A 17,487-nucleotide genomic window follows, 5' to 3' on the forward strand; every position below is an offset into this window, starting at 1 on the left:
GGTGCTTCCTCGTCTGCAGGTCCCTCCAAGTCGTGACTATGTGGAGAGTTCGTTGGGGGTACCGGTTGGGGGTCGCCTCACCTCTTATTTTCCTGTCTGGGAGGAGTTTGTTTGGAATCAATGGGTCCTGCAGGTGGTCCGACTTGGCTACAGAATCAAATTTGGTACTCCTCCGGTGGATGTGTTCAAAGCTACTCCTGTTCCCAGTTCTCAGACAAAGTGTTGTGCTGTGTTGGATGGGGTTCGGGACTTGGTTTCGAAGGAGGCAGTGGTGAAGGTGCCTGTAGGTCCGCAGGGTCGGGGTGTTTACTCAATCCTGTTTCTGATCCAGAAGCAAAATGGGGACTTCCATCCTGTCCTGTATCTGAAGGCTGTAAACTTGTGTATCCCTCATCAGTCCTTCAAGATGGTGACTCTGCAGATGATTCTTCCCTTCCTGTCGGTGGGGGATTTCCTGGCTTCTCTAGATCTCCAGGACGCCTATTTTCATGTGCCGGTGCACGCAGCTTTGCAAAGGTTCCTGCGTTTCGTGTGTGGGGATGGATCGTTTCCAGGCTCAGGCTCATACCCGGGAGGTTTGCAGTCTCCTTCAATGGTTCGGGTGGATTCTGAACTTGGAGAAATTCCGTCTTTGCCCTACTCAGGAACTGCTGTTCATTGGTGGGGTGTTCAACACCAGGTTGGGTAACGTCTTCCTGTAGGAGCCCTGCAGACTGACTCTTGTGCACGAACTGAGAAAGGTGTCGGTGGCTCCATCTTCCAAGGCTCGCCAGTGGTTGCGTGTTAAGGGGCTGATGTCAGCTACTGTGATGATTGTGCCTTGGGACCGTTTACGCTTGTACTCCCGGGTGAATTATTTTCTGGGTCATTGGGATCCGACCTCTCTGGATTAAGAGCTGTTGATACTGGCGGGTGTGGACATCGCCCGACAGTTGCCCTGGTGGCTGGTGGATCAGAACCTCTTGCAGGGCTCACCCTTTGTGTCCCAGGAGAGGTTGGTCCTGATGACAGCGAACTTGGTTGGGGGGGCGGTCTTGGATCAGGAGTCGGTACAGGGTCTTTGGTTTGTGCTGGAGGCGGAAATGTCCTCAAATTGGAGGGAGTTGAAGGTGGTTCAGTTGGCGTTGGCTCATTTTCTGCCTGGAGTCCTCCAGAGGGATGTAATGGTGCAGTCAGACAGCACCATCACCACCTGTGATGGTGTGTTATATCAACCCCCAGGGGAGTGCGAAGGTGGTTTCCCTCAACTTGTTGGCGCAACGGATCTGCCAATGGGAGGAGTCTCACTTGTTGTCTCTGAGGGCTTTACATCTGCCGGGAGTTTTGAACTCAGAGGAGGATCCCTCCCTGTCAGACATCAAGGCATCAGTAGTCTGGCAAAAAGTGAGGGGGTCACTAAAACAGAAACCCACTTTCCTACACTCTTCTGCTAAATCTATCACCAGCTCTCTTTTGCAGATTCTCATATGGGTTTCTGTTGTAGTAACCTCCCCACTTTTTGCTAGACAACTGATGCACTTTCACTTGATGTGCCCTGGGTCCCTGCCATTCAGGTTCCCAGGGCCTGTGTTCTTTCCCCAAAACTAACCCAATTGGCAACAGACATTGTTTCTGGACCCCTGGGTTGAGAGCCTGCTGCTCTCGGGGGCCTGAAACAAAGCACATTCTGGGAGGAGGTGCCAAACCTCCTGTTAGAACTGGGGGTCTCTAGTTGGCAGAGGTAGTTACCACTGTCCAAATAGGGACCCTTGCTTCTAGTCAGGGTAAGGAGGAAACACTCTTTAGATAACCTCTGCTTACCCCCTTGGTAGCTTGGCACAAGCAGTCAGGCTTATCCAAAAGCAATGTGTAAATATTTGTACCAAAACTCACAGTAACACAGTGAAAACACCACAAACGGACTCCACAACAGTTTAGAAGAATAAAAGGTATTTAATCTAAACTACACAAGACCAAAACAACAAAAATCCAACATACACAGTTCAAGAATATGGCTGCGAAAGAGTTCTTAAAGTTGCGATAAAAATAATCCACAGTTGCGTAAAAAGTTCACAGTTGCGTCACGTTTAGCCAACAGTACCTTTTAAATGCGACAAAGTTCCAAAGCAGAAGCTGGTGCGGTGGAAAACAAGCGATGCGTTGCTCCTGAGACCATGGAGAGGCGTTGGCGACAGCCCCGCTGCAGCAGCGGGCGTGTTGCGATTAATCCGGTCTGTATGGGGAGGAAGGCGATGACTTGTATGGATTCCGGTGCGTAGGTTCCATAGGAAGTTTGTTCTTGCAAAGGCACAATGCGATGATCTGTAGGGCCTGCGACGATCTCCTGGGCGATGATGTGTGATCCAGCGGCGATCTTCCGCTCGCAGATTCTCGATGCGATGGCTCTGCGACGATATTCACAGTGACGTGATGCGGTCCGCAAGCAAGCGGTGCGGCGATCTCACCCAGCGAGGACAGGCTCTGCGACGATGCTCGCAGCGATGGTGATCTTCCCGCAAACGAAGGATGCGACGTCTCCGGCAGCGGCAACAGGCGCTGCGACGATCTCGGCCTTTGTAGCGGCAGGAATTTCCTCGCACTGTCGGGGATGCGCTCTGCAAGCGAGCGATGCGATAACTTTTCTGTAGCAAAGTCTCTCAAATCTTGGTTTCCAGCTTCCGAGCACAGGTACAACTTCCAGAGGCACCACAACTGGCCCAAGCACTCTAGGAAGGACAGAGCTCTCTCAGCAGAGCTCAGGGAAGCTGAGGGTAAAGTCCTTTTGTTCCTGGTACTTCAAAACAGGGAGCCAGCTCACAACAGGCCCTTGGAGATTCCTTCAAGTAAGGGGACAAAGCAACACCAAAGTCCTTCTCCTTTCCTAGGCAGCAAAGCAACTGCAGGTCCGTCCAGCATCACACAGCAGGGCAGTCCGTCTTCAGTCTTCCAGCTCTCTCCTTGGCAGAGGTTCCTTCTTGTTTCCAGGATGATCTAATTTTCTCTTGTCAGGGGTCCTGTAGTTATACCCCGAAAAGTCTTTGATCCCTTTGTGCAGGAGGGCTCTGAGCCCGGTCTGAACCAGTTCTGGGTGTTCCTTGAGCACTTTGTTTTCCTGGCCTCTCCTTTCCTTTCCTTTCCTTTCAGAGAGAGGGGCAGGGTTGTCAGGCGCCCAGCAGGAGGTGGAGCCAGCATTGTGGAAGGCAGGCACAGCCCTATTCAGGTCCAGGTGCTACCCCCTCCCACCACTCTAGATGCAGATGGAGCCATTCAGCCCAGGGATGGCCCACTCAGACTCTGGGAGCCACCCAGCACCTGTCACTCATAAACCAGACAGTCAATTCACAAACAGGCCAAGGCACACAGAAAGGTCAGACAAGAGAACAGCAACATTCTAAAAGTGCTGTTCTCAAACACAGAATGTAAAAACAACCTTTCCTAAAATATATGTTATCAAATTCGGAGTTCAGAGATACCAGAATTTTATGTCCTATCTTGCTCCTATGGGAAGATATGCTGGTAGCCACTGTAGCCAGCATCCCCCATGATAGCCTATGGGACAAGATAGCCTTACAATAGTGAAAAACAAAATGGCTGTAATTCACTACCAGAGCATGTCACCTGTACAAGTACATGCTCTACCTTTCACATACACTGCATCCTGTCCAAGGGGGTACATCGGGGCTTCCATAGGGGTGACCAATGTGTACAGAAAGGGAAGGGTTAGGCCTGGCCAGTGGGAACACTGACCAGGAGGACATGGCAGTTCACAGACTGCACACAGGCACTGCGGTGGCAGGCCTGAGACCCCATTTTAGGGCTACTCATGTGAGTGGCACAATCAGTGCTGATGGGCCACTAGTAGCATTTGTTATCACCAGCCCTGGCACACTCCGTGCACTTTACTAGGGACTTCTTGGTGACACAAATATGCCAATCATGGATAACCAATCACAATAACAATTTACACAGAGAGCATATGCACTTTAGCACTGATTAGCAGTGGTAAAGTGCCCAGAGTCCTATTGCCAACAGCCACGGGTCAGGAAAAATAGGGGCGGAAGAAGCAAAATGTTTGGGGATAACCCTGCAAAAAGGGCCATTTCCAACACCTCCTCTCCTAGGATGGGCAGGGTTCACGAAGGGGAAGCTTCAAACGTTTCAGGGGATTGTCCCCCCGCTTCTCCCTCAGCCATAATGCTGCCTTAGCGTTCGCCTTCCCGCCTACCAGCTCCGTTCCTGCCTCCCAGCCGCTCGCCCCTTCCCCCTCCCCAACTTAAATGGCGACCGCTGCAGGGAGCGCAAGCTAGACCCCTGACCGCCGTCAGGGATCAGCTCTTCCCCCACAGCTCCACCTGTCTGACCCACAGCTGTAGTCCCACACAGGCAGGGTTCGAGACCCCTACCTGCGGAGTGCCGCGCTCCAGTTTTCTTGCTTCTGTACTTTTTCGTATAATTTACTGTGCCTTGTTTTGACTCCTGCCCACTGCTTGTTTTCAGAGGATTGTCCCCCCGCTTCCCCCTCAGCCATTACGCTGCGTTAGCGTTCGCCTTCCCGCCTACCAGCCCCGCTCCCGCCTCCCAGCCGTTCGCCCCTCCCCTACTTAAATAGTGACCGATGCACGGTCGCGCCAAAGACGCACCTTAGGCAAGCTCGTCTCCGCCCGTCCGTGCCAGGACCGCACCCAGCGCTAGACCCCCGGGCCACCGCGAGCACCATAATGCGAGACGCCGCTACGAAGCCACCTTCCTCCACGCACTCAATGCCGGCCGAGCTACCGCCTGCTTCCAGGTCATCCGAAGCACACCCATGGACCATTCACCTGCCGAAACTACAGCTTCAACATCCAGCGTACACCAGCACGACCCCCCCCCCCCACCAAGGCAGGCAACACCACCTCAGATGCATACTACTCAACACCCGCTCCGTCCACAGGCATGCAGTTGAACTCTGGGACCTGCTCGACTCATCCTCCACGGACGTTTCCTTCCTGACAGAGACCTCATCGGCACCCAACTTTGCCATAGCCATCCCGGATAGCTAAAATATCACCTGTGGGATGGCATCAACAGTCCGGGAGGAGGAGTCGCCATCGTCCACAGAAATACCCTCAGAATCTCGACCAACACCGAAGACACCCTCTGCACCGCCGAACACCTGCAGTTCCAGATCTACATTGATCCCAACACCACCCTCAGAGGGACCCTCATGTACAGACCCCCCCGGACCTCGGCCACAGTTCATCGACTCCATCACAGAAGCCATCAGTGCACATGCCTTGGCCTCCACAGACTAAATCCTCCTCGGAGACCTCAACTTCCACCTCGAGAACACCAATGACAGCAACTCCACCACACTACTGGGCAACCTCGCCAACCTTGGCCAAAAACAACACGTCACGACACCCACCCACTCCGCTGGACACGCGCTTGACCCCATTTTCTCCGCCAGCAGCCAGGTCACTGTCAGCCACACCACCAAACTCTAATGGACCGACCACCGCTGCATCCACTTCACCTTCAAGAAAACCACCACACACAACCACCAGCAAGGAATCCCCCACCGCCTCTGGGCACAAGGTCACCGAAGACCAGCTAATCACCACCCTCGCCCGAGACCCATCGACCGACCACACCGACACAGCCGTCCGCAACTTCCAGCAATGGATCAACAACTGCGCCAACACTCTCGCCTCAATCACGAAACCCACAAACAGACGCACGGACAGAAGAGCCATTTGGATCACCACAAATCTCCAGACATCCGAGCAGACCTGCCGGAGACTGGCACCGCGAGCAAACAATGGACAACCATGCAGCCCTCAACAAAGCCTGCCACGGACACCACCAACTCATCCGAACGGTCAAAAGGACCTCCTTCAAGGAACACATCGACAACAGCGCACACAATGGCAAAGAGTTAGTCAACATCGTAAAGGAACTCGCCAACCCCAGCTCCAGCGACATCCCACTGTCACAAGACTTCTGCGACTCTATAGCCTCCTTCTTTCACCGCAAGATCTCAGACATCCACGACAGCTTCAACACCCAGACCTCTCCATCAGCCACTGACACCCCAGACTCACCACCCCCCAGTCACACCGGCCACCTGAGCTCCTGGAACCACGTCAACGAAGAATACACCATAAAGACCATGAACACCATCCACTCCGGCTCACCATCAGACCCCTGCCCCCACCACATCTTCAACATAGCGAGCTCCGTCATAGCACCCCAACTCTGTAAGACCTTCAACAGCTCATTCGAGACCGCCACCTTCCCGGAAAGCTGGAAACACGCAGAGATCAACGCCCTACTCAAGAAACCCAATGCAGACCCAAAGGGCCTCAAGAACGTCCGGACATCTCCCTGTTCGAAGAGAACAAAACCCTGGACTCGTCCCAATCCGGATTCCGCAGCAACCACAGCACCGGAACCACCCTTATCACTGCCACCGACGACATAACTGCCATGCTGGACAATGGCGAAACCACAGCCCTCATTCTCCTGGACCTCTCGGCTGCTTTCGACACCGTCTGCCACCACACCCTACGCACACTCCTCTACAATGCGGGGATCCGCGACAAACCCGGGACTGGATTACCTCCTTCCTCACCGGTAGAACACAGATTCCGCCTCCCTCCAGTCCTATCCGAAGCCACCAAGATCACCTGCAGCATACCGCAAGGATCATCCCTCAGCCCGACCCTCTTCAAAGTCTACATGACACCGCTCGCCAACATCGTCCAATCACACAACCTCAACATCATCTCATACGCCGACAACACCCAGCTGATCCTCTCCCTCACCAAAGACCCCGCCACCGCCAAAACCAACTTCCAGCAGGAATGAAGGCCGTCGCCGAATGGATGAAGAGCAGTCGCCTGAAACTGAACTCGGACAAGACAGTGGTCCTCATCCTCTGCTACACCCTTTCAGCCTGGAACAACTCCTGGTGGCCAGGCACGCTGGGAACTGCACCGACACCCACCGACCACGCACGCAACCTAGCGTCATCCTGTACTCTTCCCTGTCAATGACCCAACAAGTCAATGGGATCTCCTCCTCTTGCTTCAACACCCTCCGCATGCTTCGCAAGATCTACAGATGGATTCCCTCCGAAACCAGAAGAACAGTCACCCAGGCCCTCGTCACCAGCAGGATGGACTACGGAGCCCTCCACGTGGGAACCAAGGCCAAACTTCAGAAGAGACTCCAACGCATACAAAATTCCTCTGCATGCCTCATCCTCGACATCCCCCGCAACAGTCACATCACAGCTCACAAAGCACTCCACGACGCCGGACCAGCATACCTCAACAAGCGACTCACCTTCTACACCCCCAACCGCCAGCTCCGCTGACCTTGCCATCACCACCGTCCACACATCCACCCAACAACCACCGGCGCCGGCGGCAGATTCTTCTTCCACCTCACCGCCAAGACATGGAACACCCTCCCCATCCACCTTCGACAGACCCAGGACCTGCTGACCTTCAGGAGACTCCACAAGACTTGGCTGTTTGAGTAGTAGCTGCCCCCACCCCAACGCCTTGGGACCCTTGCGGGTGAGTAGCGCCTGGATGCTGCCTTAGTGAGCCTCCCCAGACCATTTGCTGCTTTCAACAACTGGTCTCCAGTGGTTCTACCCCCCACGTTTGGCAGGAGAACCGGCAAGAGAAACAAGTGAGACGGAGGTGTGCCCACCTCTGCCAACTGCACCCCTCAGGTGAGGGAGGCGAGGTGAAGCACAACTCCGAATCCCCGCCATCTTGAGTATGGGGGACCCAACCAACCAGGGATAGGCTCCTGCCCCCCTCCCACTGGAGTCTGGCATAATAGGGGGTGTACCCACCCCAGGGAAGGGGCCCATTGGTCCCTGTCCTTACCTATCTGTAACGCCCCTAAATCTAGTATTTAGGGGGCACCTTGAACCTTGCTTCCTTAGATCCAGAAACTACAAGAAAGAAGATAAGAAGAAGGATCGAATACCTGTGCAGAGCTAACAAGAGGATGACTCCCACTGACTTTGCCCCAGCCCTGCAGGCCTGTCTGCCCTCGAACTTGCTCCTGCGAGACCACGGTGTGTCCAGCAGCCAGCAACCTCAAAAACCCCAGATGACCTGCCTGCCTTCACTTCCAAAGACTGCTTCACCCGTGAACACTGGATTTGCTCAACCTCTGGCAGCAGCCGGAAACTGCGAATCCAGCCCACTCTGCACCCGCTGAGCCCGGCCCGAGCTAGAGTGGAAAAACACCACGAGGAGGTCACCCCGGCGACCTTGACCCGAGATCCGGCGACCCCTGACTTGCCTCCAGCCGACACTTGCAGTCTAAATCCAGAAGGCCCCCCTAACGGCGACCAGAAGATGGTAAGAAGATCCAACCCCAAAAGGCACCCCTGCACCAGACGTCCCTCGGCCTTGTGTGCCCAAACCAACTGTGCCTAACCAACCCTTAACTTCCCAACTTACTTCTCAAAGTGGTGGTCGCACCCAGAAGTCCTTTGTCACCCTGCCTGCAGTGCATTTGTAAACCGGAGGTTCTCCATTGAAAACAGGGCGCCCAACGTCGAAACAGCACCCTGCACCCGGCCACCTCAGTGCCGCTGAGGGTGAACCGTTTGTCCTACATCGTTTCCCCATTTGCCCTGACCTAAACCCTAGGAGCTTTGCTCCCACAATCCAGTGGCCTGCTTCCCAGCAGCCACCAACAGGAGGCTCCCTATCCCCTATTGCAGTGGTTCCCAAACTTTTTTTGGCCCGTGGCTCCCTTGACCGGGTTGGCGGTGGCTCCCCACCCCTTTTTTGCCGGTGGGTCAGGCAGCGCACTGTGCTAGGCACGGATTTTTGGTTTTGGCTTGAGTGTTTCTAGGCCACGCCCTTTGTTGCACCGGCCACGCCACTTTCAGATCCTCCCCTCCCCTCCCCACCCCCCTCCCGTTTTTTTTTATCCCACTTAGGGCCCTGCATTTGAATGGATGTAGGAGTGCTTCACCCGTCATGCTACTAGCTGCATGGGTTCTTCCTCCAGGCCTCCAAGATCCACCCAGTCATAAAAAATAAATGCCCAGGGCACATGGGGAGCAAACTCAAAAGCTGAGAGGGAGGAAGGAGTATAGTTAGCGGCAAAATTGCGAGTTTCAAGAAACCTTCTTAATTGCTTTTAATATATTTTGGTAAATTGTTGGCTTGTCTGAATCGGAAGTGCTCGCTAGGCACCCACCTGGCTGGCCTCCTAGGGTTGCAGCCGCTCGCCGTTGCCAGAAATATCTAACTAATTGTAATGATGTTCTCTTTTTGTTAAAGTACTGCCTGTTCAAAGCATAGGTGTGCAGTCACGGAGCGCGCGCTAGCAGGCACTTAAGAACGAGCACCGCAGGGAAGGAAGGAGGTGAGCTCCGAGTTCCTTGAAGTCACCTCGCCCGGCGCCATGTTTTGAAATTGGCGCACATGTATCCATCAAAGCAGACACAACCTTTATGGGAGGCGTTGCTGGTTGGTGTGGCGAGAATAAGCCAGCTTGGGCCAGTAGGTGACAGGCTTCAATAAGCATGCATTTCTCGACTCGGAAACATTCGCCTCAAAAGTTCTGCCCTTGCCAGAGTTACACAGGAAACGCATACAGGCGACGTGACTGACAGGCATCGGTTCAGGAAAGCGCAATTGCTGGGAAGAGTGTGTGTGGTGGGGGTCAGCTTGTCGCAGCCGGTGATTGCAGGAATGGAGGCGAGAGGTAGAGACAGGGCGCTCTGCGCCAATGTCTTGAAGCATGTGCAATGAGTGATGAAGGTGGCATTTCTTTTACATCCTGCGCGGCGCCCCTAGCATCTCATCACGGCTCACCGGGGTGCCGCGGCGCACACTTTGGGAACAACTGCTCTATTGGATAACATTGGGCCTCAACACTCTGCAGCCGGCTGCCCTAGTGCCGCTGAGGGTGCAACAACAGTGCATTGCTGACCCTGGGAGACACCCGAGTCTAACCCCAGAACCTTAACTCCCACAGTCGATAACTTACCTGTGAACAGATAACCGTTTTTTCCTCCATAGGATAACATTGACAATTTTCTTCCAAAAAGTTTCTAAGTGTGGAGTTTTGAAATCTAAAAATATTCTTTAAAAATTGCACGAATAACCAAAATGTATTTACTTATCTATTTGCAGAAAATGTCCAAGTGCTGACTCTAGGTATCCAGCACTGAGTTAGAAAAGTAACTTACCAGTCATTTACTGAAAAAGCATATTCATTTCAATATACTATATTTGAAAAGTATTGCAACCTACTGCATCCTCTGTAAATCAAACGAAGTACAATTCCTATTGCATTTTCAAACTGTTCTACAATCAGCAACGTATTACTGTAAAGTATTTAATGCTTACCTGTGCCAGGCTTGCTTGGTTCTAAAAATAAAACAGTATATTTTTTATATAAAATAATTGGCCTAGAGTTCAGTTTGTGCGTGTCTGAATTCATTTATTGACTGAGTGTGTACATCAAATGCTAAACACTGTCCTCTGATACTGCCTTACTGCTCAACCACTCTACCACAAATAGAGAGTAAGGTTCTATCTAACTTTAACCTCTGGGGTCACTTGGACTCTATTCACACTATACCTCATTTTGATGTAGTATCTATAGAGCCAGTTTCCTACACCTCATCCATCAATACTGAACACAATACTCAGTACCAAAGCTAATACTAGTCAGCGTACCTGGGCTTATATACAGACACACACGCGTTTACAGGGAAAAGAATGAAATTAATGATGCCAACAATGCTACATGTAGTAGATATTGGAGGATCCCCTATGCTTTCTAACAAAGTTATTTTGCCATACGAAAATTGTGAATTTTACACACACATTTTTGTGAGGAGGATACTCAAATTAACCCATTCCAGTAGGTAGATTATTTGAAGTGATCCAAGACTTGGTCCTCTTGCGAGTGCTAAAGCCCATGAAAATAATTCAGTTGCAAGCTTGTGCTTGCATTATAAGATGAAATCGATGGCAATTCAGACCTCTGCACTTGAAGATTCTGTTTTAACACTGCAAAGGGGTGAGCTACAAGCAGGACATTTCCAGCAGTTTTAAACTAATAGTGTTGTATATCTGTTGGTAAAACAGACTTTGAGATGCTAAATCCCAAAACCTCTTTATTCAAACTTACCAAGAACGCGGATATAGCAGTAGGAGACGTACTGAAGGTCCCGCGTCTGACAGTACCAGCCTTCATCTTGCAGACTGACGTTCATTAATAGAAATGTTCCATAGCGAGGTTGTATACGTCCTTCATATGCTTTAAAGACATGAGGGGAATGGTGGAAAAACATCAAATCCTTCCCTGCTGAATTTGTTCTCTGTGCTCCAAGAAACACCCACTCAGAAATGTCTGTAAAAGGTCTATTAGGGAAGAGCACAGACTCGCCCACAGTTGTGGTGATGTTTTCGGCCAGAGCTGCAAAAAATAAATACGTTAACTGCTTTGGAGGGTTAAACAATTCAGAAACATTGCATCCACTACTGCATAAAACAAACTGACAACCATTAATGATTAGCCAGAAAACCCGAAACCAGATCCAGGATGCTTGTTTCCGGTCCAGGGAGAACCTGGCTTGGCCGTTTGGGCTGGACTGCTCCCATCGGGAGCAGAGCCAAGACTGACTTGCATATGGATGGGTTCAAACTAGAATAGCATGGGGAGAAAAAAAAAAAAGATGGACTTAGGCCCAGATCTCTGTACTGGGGTGAATGTTTGACATTGTTCAATATTCTTCCATAAATTGTTCTTTTTGCATCTACTATGACAAAGAGCAGGAAAAAGTAGGCAGGGAAATAAGCACAAACTGGGCCCAGCAACCACGTGCCTCTCAAGAAGGCTTCACTTTGTGGAGAGGCAATACTAGCAACAATAAAAACAAGTTAAAACAACAACTCTTCAAAATAACAGTGACAAAGCGAAACATGAACAAAAAAATAAATAAATCGGGGCAAGTCAGGCCACAATGTATTGCATTTGTTTATTGTTTCAATTAATTAAAATGGTTACAAAAAAAGACTGGTTGGATTCAATCATAAATAAACATGGTTATTTAATTTAACAAGACTGTTAGATATATCTAAAACAATCATTTCTTTGAGCCATTCTCATAATTAAAGCAGTAAAAGTTGGATTAAAACTACAATTTGTCTCTAGTCCTTGACTGAGGCGTTGGGTAGTAAATTTCACTAGTCTTGCCAATTCCATTGGAATCTCCACCTTAAAGAGATATTTCATAGCGTCTGTACAGGTGCGTATCCCATATTTTAAAAACAAGGGTTTCAGTAAAGTGCGACGTGCATAATTCAAACAATGGCATATGCAGATCATGAGAGTCATGGATTCCTCGTGCTGGTGGCACAATCTGCTAGAGGTGACCAACTCTGGTGTTTTCCAACGTCTGTTGATGTCTTTTATCGGTGGTACTATCAATCTCACTGACAGAATTTGCTTTAAAATAGGATTGTTCAGGGCAGAGTCAAGTTATGGCTGACTGTTTATCGTGGAAGGAACTGGCTAGGAGACTGATGTTACTGCTAGAGGACTCTAGTTCCTTCATGTCCTCTTTCTTTGATAGTAGTCGAACTGGTTTCTTAAAAATGGTTTTTAAAATTCCAGGTTGGTAAATGAACTCCTGCCAGTTGGACAAGTCAAGGTGCAATTCAGTGCAAGCAGTTAAAAGGCCATTGGCCCACGAGTTGTTGCTTTTCACAGAAATGTCCTTCAAGATTGCCTTCATTGTGTTTGAGGGGGCAGCACAGTCCCCTGTATAACACCGAACAATTGACACCCTCAAAGCACTGTTTGTTTAGCTCAAATTCAAGACGTATCGAGGTGTTCCGAGCATGAGCGGGTATATGGAAGATCTGTTTACATGCCCAGCAGTTGGCACGTTCCATGATGTTGATTGATGTCGCGGGGAATGCTAGTTGGCCGTATGTAATTGAAGGGAGTAACTTAGCTCTCATGACCTTTCTAATGGGTCCAGTTGTCGGCTACTTAGTTTGGAATTCAATTTGCAAAGGGTATACATCTCTGCCTTAGCTTTTGATTCAATGGATACAGTCCATGCTGCCAATTTCCCACTGCACATAATCCAAACCCCTAAGTAGTTGTATTTGGTCATTGTTGCTATTTTCAGGTTACCCATTCTCCATTGTTTTGAGTTTAATTTGCATACGTCCCAAAAATTACTACCTTTGTTTTCCCCGCGTTTGCTCTTAAGTCATTTTCATTGTTATAGATGCTTAATGCATCCAGTGTTCATTGCATGCCCGTTTTGGTATGGTAAGCTCTCTATGACGAAAGGAAAAACCTTAGAATCTTGGTGAAGCACTGGAGACAATCTCCATCCACCCCCAACCTCTCTCTTTTACGTTCAGCAAGATCCATATACCACAAGCACATCTTCCAGGAAAAATCATCACATTTCAGATCCCTCCTCGATTCAGCTAAAAACAGACCCAAAAACTTTTCGACCTCGTCAAAAACCCTAATTGTTCTCCCCAAACCATCAAGCCTGAGGATGCTTCTAAGAAAGCAACTGAGTTCGCTATATTCTTCGATCAAAAGGTAAAATCTCTGGTGGAACAGGTCAACCACCCCACCCCCATCGAGGTGCGAATATCCGTAGTCACTTGGCAGAACTTTGCCGCCATCTCAGAGGCTGATCTCCTCAAATGTATCCGCGAAACCAAACCCTCCAACCATTCCTCCGACCCCATTCCCAGTGGCATTGCCATTGATATCTATACTAACACTCTCTCCTACTGGACTAGGCTAGTCAATCTCTTCCTCAGTCAAGGATCCCTCCCAATTGTCCTCAAAACAGGACAGGTTACCCCCTTCTAAAAAAAACCTCTGCAGATGCAAATGACCTCAATAACTTCCGCCCCATCACCAATCTCCCTTTTCTTTCAAAGATCACAGAAAAATAATCTCCTCGACATGTTCCAGTCTGGCTTTATTCAAAACTGCAGCACTGAAACAACCCTGCTGCAAGTGATCGATGATGCGCTGCATATTCTCGACTCGGGGGAATCGTGCCTTCTGATTCTTCTTGACCTCTCTGCAGCTTTTGACACTGTTAATCACTTCACCCTCCTTAACATTCTTCAACAGAGAATGGGCGTGGAAGGCACAGTTCTCAAATGGTTTGCTTCTTTCCTCTCGGACAGATCCCAAATGATCAAGATTGCACACAGTCTCTCGTCTCCACTGGTGGTTGGTCAAGGCGTCCCTCAAGGTTCTATCCTTGCTCCCACTCTGTTTAATCTCTATCTGGAACCATTAGGGAACCTTCTAAGCAAATCTGGAATCCTCTACCATCTCTATGCGGATAACACCCAAATCTACCTCAAGGTGTCTTCCTCTCAAGATCTCTCACTACTCAGCTCTACTCTCAACTCTATTCACAACTGGATGTTAGTTCACCAACTCATTCTCAATCCCTCCAAAACGGAATTCCTCCTCTTATCTAGCTCTCTCTCTCCGCCTCCTGTTCAATCCTGGATGGATCAATCGAATCTACTCAACAGTAAACCCATCATTGTGGACTGCGCTAAATCCTTAGGTGTCATACTTGACAGAAGACTCAACCTAATCTCACACATCAACTCCATGGCCAAGAGCGCACGTTATCAGATGCGCCTTCTATGGGGGATTTGTCGGTTCTTCCGGAGAAAGACCTAAAAACCTTGGTCCAATCGCTAGTTCTCTCTAGACTGGATTATTGTAATTCTCTTCTGACTGGCCTTCCCAAATCTCACCTCTCCCCCCTCAAATCTGTCCTCCATTCAGCAGCTCGCTTCATTACAGGGTCCAAACGTAGTGACCACATCACTCCTATCCTGTCTTCTCTCCGATGGCTTCCCATCGAGGCTAGAGCTACCCACAAAGCTTTGCACTCTTCCTCCCCTCGCTATCTGGTGAATAAACTCAAACTGTCTGGAGGCTCAAGACTTTCTCGGAATGCGGAAAAGTTCCTCTTGAACCCCCTCCTTCAAAAGGGAAAAATTGTTGGCACAATCATTCTCAGGTAATGCGGTGAGAATCTGGAATTCGCTTCCTCCTTCGCTCCGTGCCATCACCTCCATCCAGATCTTCAAAGCGGACCTCAAATCTCTTTTATTCCAAAGACACTTTCAGAACTAATTCCCTCCTTCTCAGACCCCACCAGGAAGTTCTTTAGTCATTGTAAATTTGTCACAAATATTTTTATTCTGTTTGTACATCCTGTGCTTGCTGCGTTTGATATTGTGTTCCTTTTGCCTGCGTGGTTTTGATTCTTTGGCCTGCTATTGTTCGCCAGGAAGTTCTTTAGTCATTGTATAATAGGTCATATTTATTCTTATTTTTGCTTGTACAGTCTGTTCATGCTGTGATTGAGATTGTGTGCCTTTTGCCGGCATCGCTCCGATTCTATGGCCTGCTATTTTTGTTTGTTTTATTCCTGCAACAGTTCTCTCATGTAACGTAACTGGTTCTATTGTACAGTGCTATGACACCTTCGGGTAAAGTCCGCGCTTTATAAAAATGCATTAAATAAAATAAAAAATAAATAAAAAAATATCAAAAAGGGCTACCGACGTATAATTTGTTGGGTCTCCAGTGTCACCCCATTTGTGAATCGGTTGAAGCAGGGAGCCTTTCCAGGTTTAGGCCACCATTGAGTTATCCAGGCAGAACTGATAAAGCGGAGTAAGTAAGGTTCCCCAGAAATCGCCGTCTTCTTTGAAGAGGCATCCAGTCAGACATTCAGTCCCGGGGCATCATCCTTTTTGATATTTTGTAATATTAGTGTCACCGGAGGTCCTGCGTCAAAAGTTTCAGATGGCTATTCTGTGGTCATTATACGAGGGTTAATCGAACCTTCGCTCGTATGCTGGTCTGCAGTCCCGAACACTACAGAACAGTGTAGTCACATGGGAGACCCATGTGTGGCTGGCAACCCCATTACGCCGGTCATGGCCGTGACCGGACAACCTATTGATATAAGACCAAAACTCAGCCTTTCTTTTTGACATCAACAGGCTATAAATATGCAGCCATGGTGAGATTTACAGTTGCCTTGTATAGACCAATAGGGTTTTCCTGTGAGCTTTTCTTGCTAACAACCAGTTTTGAAATGTTTTATCATTACCCTCTCTTGTATGTTCACGGTTGGCTTGCCTTAGGGCCCTCTTGCTTTGTGGAATTTTTTCACACCTTGGTTGAATTTTGCAGTACTTCTTTTCTCCACAGTCTTGCTGCTGGTTTGGTCTTTTGCCTGACAAAAGGCGATACAGCTCCGGCGCCAAGTTAGTCCAAGTCTTTAGCGAGTGCAGGCTAATTTCTTTTCCAGCTTGACAGGCTAGTTGTAATTATTTAGTTCTATTGTAGCCTTCTCGGTAGGACATGTATTTCCTCTCCATTAGAGTGGCATAAGAGGGGAAATGTGTGAGAGACTGACGGTTTGCGGCGAGATGGCTATGGCTAATAGAAGATGGTCACTGGTCTGTAGCAGTTGGTTTCGGAGTTCTGCAGCTTGATCATACAGGCAATTGCACATGAAGATATAATCAATTGAGGGTTTGGTCTTCCCCTGTGTAGCGTTATTCATGGCGTAGTTGGTGAGTTGTGGGTCTTGTGTTGACCTTAATCTGTAAGTGTTTAAAAATGTGTTTAATAAGGTCCCAGCCCAATCCCTGTGCAGTGATGCATCTTTTGCTGTCCCCAAATTCTGGGCGTTAACGTCCCCAGCCAATATGATCCCACTATTTGAGTGCTCACTAAGCAAGTCGTCAAGTGTGTCTACCAAGGCCCACCTCTCAGAGTATCTTGGTTTACCTTTACTGTGAAAGTAAACAATCAGGAGGAGAATTGTAAATGGACAGCCTTTCAATTTTAAGCCTTGCAAGTAAATAGCTTGAACCAAGTCCATGGCTAACACAGTTTTAGCTTTCATATTACGGCCAATACCTTTATATGGATAACCCCCAGATGACCTACCAAATATATTATTCTTTTTCGCTGGCTGTTGAAATTCTAAAAAACCTGGAATGACCACTGGAGCGAGTAATCAGGTTTCCTGGAGACACAAAAGATCCCCAGACTGTAGGAATTTGAATGCAGCTCTGTTTTGCAACGTAGTTTTTAATCCGTACACGTTCCATGAGATGACTTTCATCGTGGTGTTCATTCGACTCCCCCAGTAGTCGTTCCTTGTTGTGCTAGGAGCAATTTGGTTTTAGGCATGTACGGGTCATTCCTGTTTCTGTTTGTTTGAAGTTTGGTGAGAGATGAATTAAGTTAAGAAATGCTGACGTGCGGGGGAACTGGTTTTGTCCCTCTTAAAACGGTCTTTCTCTGCGTCACTCGCAAACGAGGCTGGTGGGCATCACTCGCAAACGAGGCTGGTGGGCATCACTCGCAACCGAGGCTGGGGGGGGGGGGGGGTGTCACTCGCAACCGAGGCTGGGGGGCGTCACT

The 17,487-nt window shown here is 49.2% G+C and overlaps 1 protein-coding gene across 1 annotated transcript in view; it reads right to left on the bottom strand.

Moving 5' to 3' along the window:
• Window positions 1-17,487, bottom strand: part of LOC147725615 (uncharacterized) — a 152,909-nt gene that overhangs the window by 114,105 nt on the left and 21,317 nt on the right. Inside the window, exon 3 of the mRNA XM_086964470.1 lies at window positions 11,149-11,436. Coding sequence (XP_086820596.1) covers window positions 11,149-11,436 — 288 coding nt within the window. The remainder of the gene's footprint in view (window positions 1-11,148; window positions 11,437-17,487) is intronic.

Source organism: Lissotriton vulgaris, chromosome 3_2, assembly GCF_964263255.1.
Source record: "Lissotriton vulgaris chromosome 3_2, aLisVul1.2, whole genome shotgun sequence".
Taxonomy (NCBI): Eukaryota; Metazoa; Chordata; class Amphibia; order Caudata; family Salamandridae; genus Lissotriton; species Lissotriton vulgaris.